This window comes from Esox lucius, chromosome 16, assembly GCF_011004845.1.
Source record: "Esox lucius isolate fEsoLuc1 chromosome 16, fEsoLuc1.pri, whole genome shotgun sequence".
NCBI classification, from domain to species: Eukaryota; Metazoa; Chordata; class Actinopteri; order Esociformes; family Esocidae; genus Esox; species Esox lucius.
In genome coordinates this window covers 26,913,384-26,925,521 of record NC_047584.1, presented here as the reverse complement: position 1 = coordinate 26,925,521, position 12,138 = coordinate 26,913,384, and the positions used below count along the sequence as shown (strand labels likewise).

Genomic DNA, 12,138 nt, shown 5'->3' with positions numbered 1-12,138 from the left:
CCCCTCTGCTCCCCACATCCTGGATTATTGTTGTTGTGTTTAATGTTGTGTGTGTTGCTGTTAAATGTAAGTTCCTTATACCGTTGCTTACATTCATTTTTGCTGCTGAAGTCAGCTCTTTTCTTTCATTGTTTTTGTTGTGCTCGTTGTTTGTTTAATTAAAGATATCAACACCGACTACCTTCTGCCTGCGCCTGGTTCGTTACTCCCGCAACCGCTTGATAATTTCACAACAATGTAATTACAATATAATCATTATTTATTGGTATAGATTATTTTACTGGTGGAAAAAAAAGAAGTAATTCTAAGACATCCTGTAGAATGTTATTCCAAGTGTGTAATCACACAAGATTTTTGCTTTAGTAAGACAATGTCTTCTAATGAATATAAATACAACTTTTTGGAATTACACTTTTGTAGTTGGCTCTGTTGCACCATAGATGTTTTCCCTGCAGCTGATCCCAGCAAATGGTAAGGTTGATCAGGGGTGAATAAAGCAGGATACTGAGCACCTAGAGGAGGCAGAAGGCGTAGTACATGATCCAGCAGCTGCTCAGAATGTACTGTGGGCTGTGGGTGGAGCCCAGGAATAACAAGCCCTGAGTACAGAGTAAAAGTTGACTCCCCATGTTTAGATAATAAAAATAATGTAGGATGGGGGGATCTGGTATGTAGCTCTGATCAGCTGGTTGGTTTGTTAAATGTCTGAATAATATCAGCGGATCATTGGAAACTCTGACCATCTGTTAATCTGCCAAAACCAATAAGGGTATCTGTCCTTTGTTCCTTATGTATGTGGCCCTTGGGGAAAGTAGGGGCAATTTGCCCATTTTGGTAGACACGCCAGTGAACACCTAGAGCAGGAAGGATAAGGTAAGGGGCAGCCCGCCCTTTGGGTAATACCTATGTATTGTTGACATAAGAAAGCTGGGCAGTATCTTACCACACCCGTTTCAATTGTAATAAATACTCGCTTTTCACGTATTTTCCTCAGAGATTCCTCAGAGGGTTATTCTGTAAGCTTTTGACGCGTCTCTCTATTTGAAAATAAACTGCTAATTGCACCAATACAATTTTGTCTTTGTACTTACTTCCATTAAGAGTTCCTGTCGATGGAATTACCATCACAGCGCCTTCAACGGTGGACAGGGGTCATCATGGGCACTCTGACCAGTCTGGTGGATCACAGCCTTCCTGTCCAATAGGAGGCATCACAATAGGCTGGGGAAGCAAACTACCTGACCCCCTGACGATCAGCACTGGCTCCCCTCAAGGCTGCATCCTGTCCCCCCTACTCTTCTCCCTGCACACCATCATCTGATGGAGATGGGTCCGCCTACAGGTGGGAGATTAAACATCCTGGTGCAGTCAGATCAACTTGGAGCTCAAGGCTCTAAAGACAGTGGAGATGATAGTGGAGATGATAGAAACACATGAATTTGACAGCAGACGATCAGAATCAGCTTTATTCGCCAGGTATGTGTACACATACAAGGAATTTGACTCTGGTTTATGCAGGCTCACGATGTGTTTATTCATTAAAAACCTAAACAAAGGACACTCAACAAGAGTCACCGACTGCAATATACAGTACACATAAATACACATTAAATAACAGAACAATAACATAGTAAGACTGATGAGACAATAGTGCAATGAGCATAAAGGGTGCTGGAAAAAACTCATTGTAACGAGGACGCGCATGGAGGACGCGCGCCACCCCTCCCGACGTGGTGTTCGGTGCGCGTCATCGCCGGCCTTCTAGCCACGCCGCTCCTCCTCCCACGGCACTGTCCTGTCTTGTTATTGCACACACCTGGTGTCCATTCCCTCATTAGATCGCTTATATAAGTTCCTGTGTTTCTGGCTGTCTTTGTGTGGTATTGTTCTATGTGCGGTGTACATTTTGTATTGAGCTGTCTGCACGCTTGAGTTTTATGCGTGCCCTTCTGTTATTATATCCTTAGCGATTGAACCTACCTCCCTGCGTTGGCTCCTTATTTCACGCACCTACTACACCGATTACACTCATTTTGTACAGGTATTAATATTTACATAACGACGGGGGATGTGATCTATATATGTACATATCTAGTGTAATGGAGCAGAGTGCAAACAATGCTGGAATGAATAAATAAGTAATGATCTCAGCAATAATAGGCAAAGAGCTCAGAGAAACTTGTTCTGTTGCCTTACAACAGAGAATGGCGTTAGATATGATCACAAGATGTTGTCCGCAAGGTGGTAGGGTCAGAATGCTGTACTTTGTTTCTGATGCATCAGATGAAGTCAATAACTTGGTGCACAAAACCAATAAAGGAATTGCAGAGCTTGATTAAGTCCCCAGATTGGATCCATTCTCAGGGTTATTCTCTATGCGTGGTCCCTGGGGAACGCCAATATTCAAGATGTTAATGGCTGCATTTGCTGTTATTGCCTTTTTACGTGTTTGTTGTATGTTATTATCATGTTTAATAACAGCGTGGGCTTCAAGGGTTACAGCACAGGTACTGGTCTGAACACATGCCAATGATGACCCAGAACCAGGCATTCCAGACCTGTTTCCGTTCCCTAATTACTGGAATGATATCATGGATGACCACGATGTATACAGTATTGTTAGTAGCGGCCTGAGGCCAGTTAATTTGATGCTTGTTTATACATGAGTAAATAGTTTAAGAATTGACACCAAGGGTTGCTGAACTCATGTATTAGTGACTTTTACAGATGTGTAGGGCGAGTAGAGAATTACCAGTTTTGGGCTAATTAGAAAGGTACCGAACCTGTATTTTGCCAAGCAGGAAGAATGCAAGATATGTTAATGGTGTCATAATTAAGAGGGAGAAAAGACATGGGTGGACAATTGAAGGCGAGAGGTATTTGTAAAATGCAGATGGGCAACCTGCATTTGGGTGAAACCTGGGGTGGAGAGGGAAACTGATAAGAGGAATAAACCAAACTGGTTAAGACCAGATTAACATGTATTGATGAAATGTCCGTTATTTAGTGAGATGATTGTCACGTCCTGGCTATGCCCCTAGCCATCTCTGCGCTGGGCTCGGGGCATAGCCAGGACAGGACAGGAGGTGGCTCATCTAGCCACCTCCAATCCTTTTGGTCTCCCCAATTGGAGGCAGGTGTTGGTCATTGCCTCCAATTGGGGACCCTATTTAAGTCCTTTGATTTTGCCATGCTGGTGTGGTTCGTTTTGGTTTTCCTGTGTATCAGTTAGTCCACGGCACTGGTTGCTGCTTTTTGTTTTGTTTGAGCCTTTTTGTTTTCATTAAACCTGGATTACCCCTGTTATTTCGATTTTGCGTCTGTGTCTTTCCACACACCAGCACGTGACAATGTTGCAACACTTTCCTACCTATACAAAAAGTTTTTCTGAACTGTTCTTCCGACAGACTCTCACGGATTTTGTGTTAGTGTCTATCTGTCTCTATTTGCAAATTTGATATAATAAACTGTAATTGTATGTGAGAGCATTTTGATCTCATCCTTACCTACCTTAAAAATAGTTATATTTGATAGAAATGCCATCACACCATTCAATACATTTATTAGAAGCAAAACAAAAACATTTAATTGCATATAGAAATTGCATATTCAAAAAATATAAGGTTTGATTCTGACATCATGTTTCCGCCTCTTCGCCTTAGTCTCTGTACACTCAGTTTGTCATATGGGCACCACACCTTAAGAAAATGGCAGCAGCAACAATCAGACACAAGATGACAAAAAGTAGAACCCAACAGGCAGGAGAGATCAACTGTTAAAATGCAAGCACGATGGCAATTCAAAATGAGCCAAGTGGCAGATTGAATGTGCAAGGCTCATGTGCAACTGAAATGCAGGGACAGCAGCAGTGAGGTTCCCGAGGTAGACATGTACCTGTAACAACTGAAAACATCCATTATCAGACTTTGCAGTGCCAAAATAATACAAAGGAGTAGTGCAACAAGGTCCCTGAGAGGCTAGGGTGGGGGTATGGTTAGTAATGGGTCACAGGGTCACAGGGTCACAGGGTTGCAGGGTTACAGTAGATGGGAAGAAACTGCTCCTGAGCCTGCTGGTGTGGGAACAAAGAGACCGGTAGAGCCTCTCTGATGGTAGGACGGCAAACAGTTTGTGGCATGGATGTGCAGTTGGAGGTCTGCGATGGCAGGAAGCGGGCCACCGGTGATGTGCTGGGAGGTTTTCACCACCCACTGCAGGTCCTTCCAGTCGGCTACAGAGCAACCGCTAAACCACACTGAGGCGCAGTTTGTTCGAATGCTCTAGATTGTGCAGCGGTAAAAGTTCAGAAGGATCTTGGAGGACAGATGGGCTTTTTTCAGCCTCAAAAAGTACAGGCGTTGCTGCGGCTTTTTGACCAAGGCTGAGGTGTTGAGGGTCCAGGAGAGGTCCTCAGAGATGTGGAAACCCAGGAATTTGAAGCTGGACACATGCTCCACCTCAGTGCCATCGATGAGAATTGGGATGTGACCTTTAGACGCTGCCAGGCGCTTAACCTCCTCCCTGTAGGCTGCATGGTTATTATCACAGGCCTACTCTCTGCAAACTTGATGGTGGTGTTGGAACTTAGGAACACAGTCTTGGGTGAAGAGGGAGTACCGGAAGAGGCTCAGCAGACAGGCTTGTGGAACACCAGTGTTCAGGATCAGGGTGGAGGAGGTGAAGTTTTCTAATCTGACAGAATGCGGTCTGTTGGACAGGAAGTCTAAAGCCCGTTTGCAAAGTGAGGGGCTGATCCCCAGGTCATGGAGTTTGTTGACTGGAGGGGATGACAGTGTTGAATGCTGAGCTGAAGTCTATGAATAGCATTTTCACATATGTGTTGGTTTTGTCCAGGTGGGTCAGGGCAAGGTGTAAATGTCTGTGGATGTCTAATTAAAGGCCAGAACTACCACACCCATAAACTAGCCAATGAAAGTGTTGAAGTGTATGCTTGTTATGTTAAGACCATCAGTTTATCCGTATACAGGAAGTCACGTTCATTCAAAGCACAAGCAGTAAATAGCCAATGGGCTTATGTGTATTGCAGGTTGGGATGTCTATAAAGCTGAGGTAGGACCGGAAGTTTCTTTGAGATTGAGTGAGAAGAGATTGAGTTTGTAAGACATTGTCTTAGAAGACAGAGTAACATCATGAACAACAGACTATCAAATTCTGCAATAAATAATTGAATTACTCTCTCCCTTGACAACCAGTACGTGATCATTATTTTAACCACATTCCTGTCATGGAAATACTACCAAAGAGAAGAATTTCTCATCCAAGTTAATTAGACATGCAAAGTTACAACTCAATGTGCATAGAGCCAGACACACAGATGTGCTTCACTCAGAGGAGACGGAACACTCAAGCATTAAAATAATGTATATGCAGGATGTAAATGTAAAGTTTTCTGCTTCCATGTTTCTTATTTATGCTATTCATCATAACAAAACAACTTATCCTACCATATTGCTGATGTCAGAGCCTTCATATTTACATTGAGGAAACTGAATACACAATTAAAACACCTAGAGGAGATTTTGGGCCGACAATTTTGCACCCAACCATCATCACTGAAACACCACTGTGAGGGAAGATCTCTTTGAAGAATGGTGTACCATCCCTCCAGTAGAGTTCCAGAGATGTGTTTAGGCTCTTCTGGTGGCTCATGTTGTTGTCGTGTTGGCCCCTTCAAACCAGGACCTTCAGCATGCACTGGGACGGTTTGCAGCCGAGTGTGAAGCAGTGGGCATGAAAATCAGTACCTCCAAATCTGAGGCCATGGTCCTCAATCGGAAAAGGGTGGCTTGCCCACTTCAGGTTGGTGGAGAGTGCCTGCCTCAAGTGGAGGAGTTTAAGTATCTAGGGGTCTTGTTCACGAGTGAGGGAAGGATGGAACGGGAGATTGACAGACGGATCGGTGCAGCTTCTGCAGTAATGCGGTCGATGTATCGGTCTGTCGTGGTGAAGAAAGAGCTGAGCCGCAAGGCGAAGCTCTGGATTTACCGATCAATCTACGTTCCTACTCTCACCTATGGTCATGAGCTTTGGGTCATGACTGGAAGGACAAGATCCCAGATACAGGCGGCCGAAATGAGCTTTCTCCGCAGGGTGGCTGGGCGATCCCTTAGAGATAGGGTGAGAAGCTCGGTCACCCGGGAGGAGCTCAGAGTAGAGCCGCTGCTCCTCCACATCGAGATGGGTCAGCTGAGGTAGCTTGGGCATCTGTTTCAGATGCCTCCGGAACGCCTTCCTGGGAAGGTGTTCCAGGCCCATCCCACCGGGAGGAGACCCCGGGGAAGACCTAGGACACGCTGGAGGGACTATGTCTCCCGGCTGGCCTGGGAACACCTCGGTGTCCCCCCGGAAGAGCTGGAAGAAGTGTCTAGGGTGAGGGAAGTCTGAGCATCTCTGCTTAGACTGCTGCCCCCACGACCCGGCCCCGGATAAGCGGAAGATGATGATGATGATGACATTTAACACATTAAATTTGAAAATGATCTTGTTTTTAGTTTTTCATGTAGTTAATGTATTTCTTAATTTTGATCATAGGTACACTTCAATTGTGAGAGACCGAATCTAAAACAAAAATCCAGAAAATCCCATTGTATGGTTTTTAAACAGGTAGAGGCAGTGTGATGCTTTGGGCAATGTTCTGCTGGGATACCTTGGGTCCTCCCATTCATGTGGATGTTACTTTGACACGTACCACCTACCTGAACATTGTTACAGACCATGTGCACCCTTTCAGGGCAACAATATTCCCTGATGGCATTGGCCTCTTTCAGCAGGATAATGCGTCCTGCTACAAAGCAAAAATGGTTGAGGAATGGTTTAAGGAACACAACAACGAGTTCAAGGTGTTGACTTGGTCTCCAAATTCCCCAGATCTCAATCCAATCGAGCATCTGTGGGATGTGCTGGACAAACATGTCCAATCCATGGAGGTTCCACCTCGCAACATACAGGACTTAAAGGATCTGCTGCTAATGTCTTGGTGCCAGATACCACAGGACACCTTCAAAGGTCTAGTGGAGTCCATGCCTCAACGAGTCAGGGGTGTTTTGGCTGCAAAAGGGGGACCTACACAGGTGGTCATAATGTTATGGCTGATCGGTGTATATAATCTATATATATTTATAAACTGGGTGTTTTGACAATTTTTGTTCCAAACAGAAATTGGTGTGTGGAAGACAACTGGACAGCAGGATATATTGAATTTAAAATGTGCAATCAGTAATCAGCTGTTTTGTTAATGGTTGTCTCTGAAGTCCTAGGCTGTGATATTTCAGGTACACTCACTCGTCTGTTTCACTCTCACAAGACCACTTCCTCTGATCTCCATCGTCTTCAGATTAACCACACGAGTACAACATAACTCACATGTTCATGTCCCACCCACTTTCTGAGTAGTTCCTCGTTAGCTAGCCGTGACACCAACCCCTGTTCCACTCCACTCTGTATGTCTGTCTCTTTCTGTCAGTCATGTCCAAGCTTGTCACGGCAACTCTCCTGTCCTGGGATTTGTTGTCTGTGGTCATCATCCTGGATCTAGTCTGCACAGGTAGAGTACAGTCAATGGATATATACTGTGTGTGTGTGGGGGACTTAGTTTGTATTTGATGATAGCTGTACATACTGTCTATACGGTTTACTACATTCTTTTTAAGTACACCATTTTACTGATGTCTTTTCTCTTTTTTCTTTATTTAGAATCTAGCAAAAACATCCCAGCAATTATTCCTAAAAATGAAACTGCTACTCTGGGGGAAAATGTGACTTTGCAGTGTGATGGACTGGCAAATGCTGTCATCTGGAAAAGTGAAACACTGTCGTTCACTACTTTTTCTCATAGATTCTGGAAGAATGAAACTACTTTCAACAACCTTACATCAGAAAGGATGTCTATTGACCCTGTTAATCCGCTTGTGTTGAAGATTCATAATGTTCAGCTAACTGACACAGGGAACTACAGCTGTATTATAACAGGGGATCGGGGTGTACGGACAACTAAGTGGAGTTTGACCATCACTGATCCTAAAGGTAAATGCACAGAGGGTTTTTATAATTAATATTAGGGAGAACTATCGGTATTAGCATTAATAAAATGAATATATAGCAAATTGTTGCAAATGTAGTAACACACAAGTTTATTATCAAATTATGTTTGTATATAACTATAAAAAATGACCTGTACACCCATGGGTCTCTGTAATTTGTATTGTGTATTGTGAAATAGTTAAACTATGACAGACACATTTCTACATTTAACATAGCTGTAACAACATAGTTAGTCTCTTTGTAGAGTGAAGGTAAATGGCAACCAAGTCACATTTCCCCAATGATCAGATTCCTATGATTGTTTTTTTCTGTTTGAATGGACACAGGGTCTGCTGGACAGGATTTACTCTATATAAGGCCTGCTGCTGTAATTGGAAGTGCTCTTTGCATATTCATCTGCTGTGTAGTCTGGTGGTATAGGTTGGTATCTCAATGTCTTGTAGCTTAGTGAGGTAATGCTTCCTTCTATAACATTCTAAAAATATATTGTATTAATTAATGTTTTGCTAAATTCTAGAAAATGCTAAATGTGTAACATCCAATTGGTAACTTGTTTAAAAAGTGTGGCAGCTTTTTTTCATATTCTAATATTCAATGCAAATTAATAAAATGCAATTTGAACCCAAGGTCCAACCAAAATGTTACTTCTCACCATGTTTAGAGTGGTGCATGAAGGTGCTACATTGGGTACCAGTGGACACAGGATCAGAATTTCTTCTTTTATACATATTATGACCATATTATTTCAGCAGGAAACGACAACAGGACCAGGGTGTAGGTCTCCAGGATACAGAAGTAGAGGTGAGTTACAACATTTGAATATACTGGGGGGAAAGCCAGGTGCATGTTGTGTATTCATTTTATCTTCTATTATGCATTACTGTCTAATACATTCACACCTCATCTGTTTATCTCCATATTCAGTTTCAGCAGGTTTACGGAGATCTTTTTCATCTGGATGAGGCGGGAGGCATGATAAAAACTGTAATTACTTTAAGTGAAAAGAATTAATAAATAGAATGAAATGTCCTTTCTTATCTTTTGTTCTGCTCTCACCTCTCATCTCTGTGTCTACGTTCTCCCTATAACCATTTCTCCTACAGGACAAACATTTTTAATTTAACAACCCCTCTGGCATTAACAAGCATGTAACTATCCACAGTAGTCAACATCCCAGCTGGAAAATCTTGGTGGAATGACATTTTGTAATAATGTTTAATGATAATGTTGGACTTTATAGTGGTTGTGTATGGGCAATTTGCATGTTTTTGATACTCAAAAGTATTCACCCGCTTTGGATATTTTATTATATTACAACATGAAATCAAGATATATTTAATTGGGAGTTGGTGCCACTGATCAACACGAATATAGCCCATACTGTCAATGCAAAAAATAAAATATCCAAATTGTTCTAATTAATTACAAATACAAAATAGAAAATAATAGATTTTCCAAGTAGCCACCCCTTGGTCAAAACTCTACTATCTTTGTACATCTGCACATAACAATGTTGTATCTTTGCCCATTCTTTTTTCAAAATTGATCAAGCTGCATCAAGTTAGATTTAGGAAGTTGGATCAAGGACAAGCAATTTTCAACTTTTTCCACATTTTCTCAATTGGATTTTGTTCCAGGTTTTGAATGGAACATTTCTGTCACGGTTCGGTGAGCAGCAACGGTTCCGTGCACTCTCATACGTATGAACACATCCCGGACTTGTTTTGTGTCACATTTAATCACTGTTCACACCAGGGGCCTGTTGCACAAAACCAGGATAAGGGATTAAGTTGGGATATCCAAGTTATCCTGGATTAATTTAGCTTTGACTTGGTTGCACAAAAGCAGGCTGAATTAAACCCAGCCAAGTAACCATGGAGATTTATTCTTTGCAGCTAGCCTGCTCCAGAGCAGGCTAACAGCCAGGCTAAGATTAATCCTGGAGTCTTATGTGTTAAATCAGCTGCCGCTCTGATCCGAAATAAACGTCTTTAACAGTTGTTCCGTTGTCTTCTGAATGTTTTCTACTTCATTGTTAACATGCATTACTTGTCACTATTGCTGTGACGACTTTGATTTAAATACTACTACTGCAGTTTAGATGGTTTGTAATGGTTGATGAATTTGCAACGGGGATTTCAATGAAGTCAGTGATGAGGGCATTATATAAAGTCCCATTCACCTGTGTTTCTCCCTGCACCATGGCATGCCCATTTCTGAATGACGTTTTGGATGAAGAAGCGCTGATATTTAGACGTGCTTTCAAACGTGAGAGGGTGTTTCGGGACAGATCAGACCCTTAATCTTTTCCCGACGAGTACCTGCATGAGAGGTATCGATTTACTGGAGATGGAATCCGTTATTGTGTGGCACTGTGTTTTTTTAGAAGCGGCATGTTTGTATATGCCGTGGGACATGCCGAAATTCTAAATAAAGGCACTATTTGCCGTTGTGTCAGAAGTGTGTTTGGCACTGAAATCCTTGGCACACATCTTTATTACATTCGCTGGCCACAGAAGAATGTGCTTCATCAAAGAGATTTCTACAAGATTGCAGGTAACATGAGTTACAGATTACAAAAACGTGTTACATTACAACAGTCACAGGATATACTCAGACTATTTTGTGTTACAGCTTTCCCTAATGTCATTGGTGCGCTGGACTGCACACAGATCCGCATTAAACGCCCCTCAAGGGCCCACGAGGGAGATTGTGTCAACAGAAAATCCTTCCACAGTATCAATGTTCAGGTAAAAATGATTTAGTTACTGTCAACTAGCCCAAATGTATTCTGTGCATGACATGTATACTGAATAGGAAACATTGCATTGTTTCAGATGATCTGTGATGCTGCCTGCATCATTACCAATGTGGAGGCAAAGTGGCCTGGGTCCATCCATGACTCCCGAGTTTTTAGGTCCAGTACCATTTCCCAGCGACTATCACAAGGTAGGCCACACACATTTCACTGATAAACACAATTGTGTCAAAGGTTTTACTTGTGTAGTTGTAATGATCACATTTTGTATTCTCAGGTGAATTCTCTGCCGTTCTGCTGGGAGACAAGGGTTATGCCTGTGAGACATAACTTCTCACTCCCCTTGCAGACCCTCAGACAGCAGCACAGCAAGGATACAATCTTGCCCATGCAAGAACAAGGGCCTGAATTGAGATGGCATTTGGTCTTCTCAAGTCACGATTTCAGTGTCTCCACCACCTGAGGGTCACCCCAGACAGGGCCTGTGACATTACTGTAGCCTGCACGGTCCTACATAATATTACCTGTCTGAGGAAGGAAAGGGGTCCAGCAGTGGCACCGGAGATTGAGTGGGACAATGCAGCTATATTCCCAGATGACATTAATGGCAGGCTGGTCAGAGACCAATACATTATTTCAGATGAGTGATTTCATTGTCTTGTCCTTCTCCAATAAAGGATTGTTTGTGTTACTCCTTAATTAGGCCTAATGTTTTATTCGATATTATAGTAGCTTACTTTGCTTTCATAACCTCAATTTTCATCTCACCTCACTGAACTAATACCTTTGCATAGTGTAGTGTACATTCATCACACTGGGAACACCACAATGCTTCTTAAGCTTTTTATTTTAGTGCCGTCACTTGTCAGTTTGGTACTGCATCTGGATCCTGTTACATACAGATCCTTCCATCACAGGACCTCCTTGGTTCAAATCAAGGGCCATTTCCTCAGCTGGGGAGGGGGGGGGAAGTCTGCAGCTGGCTAAAATCTGTTTAGATAAAATGTGAGCAGGCATCTTGTAAGTAGTTTCTACATACCATTTGCACACCGTTAAGGCACTTACCAGCTTGCAAAATGTTTTTATATTTGATCTTTACTTGTTGCCAGGTTCTTTTTTGCCCAGTCACATTTGTTCTGTATGAACATTAATTGTAGGAAGATATTTAGACTTAGACATAGCTTCTAGAAATTTGTGCACATGGTTGTAAAACATTCTCGCATGAGAGTTTTATATTGTGCTTTTCATGTAAGGCTACTCAAAGACACCTACAGTACAACCAGCACATTTAGCACACAACGAGATACAGCACTGAAACC

At 42.5% G+C, this 12,138-nt stretch overlaps 1 protein-coding gene and 1 long non-coding RNA gene across 3 annotated transcripts; both read left to right on the top strand.

Moving 5' to 3' along the window:
• Positions 1-7,484: 7,484 nt before the first annotated feature.
• Positions 7,485-9,830, top strand: LOC109616702. 2 transcript variants are annotated; one of them, XM_020054516.2, is made up of 5 exons: positions 7,485-7,564; positions 7,714-8,043; positions 8,388-8,481; positions 8,814-8,862; positions 8,986-9,830. In XM_020054516.2, the coding sequence occupies exons 1-5, from the start codon at positions 7,486-7,488 to the stop codon at positions 9,070-9,072; spliced, it is 639 nt and encodes a 212-aa protein (XP_019910075.2). In that variant the 5' UTR covers position 7,485; the 3' UTR covers positions 9,073-9,830. The 2 variants fall into 2 exon arrangements, with proteins under 2 accessions (XP_019910075.2, XP_019910074.2); XM_020054515.2 differs by having other exon boundaries at positions 8,811-8,862.
• Positions 9,831-10,578: 748 nt separating this feature from the next.
• On the top strand, positions 10,579-10,936 carry LOC117595643. Its single transcript, XR_004576901.1, has 3 exons — positions 10,579-10,617; positions 10,696-10,811; positions 10,899-10,936. It is a non-coding gene; the product is annotated as an uncharacterized LOC117595643 (long non-coding RNA).
• The last annotated feature ends 1,202 nt before the right edge of the window (positions 10,937-12,138 follow it).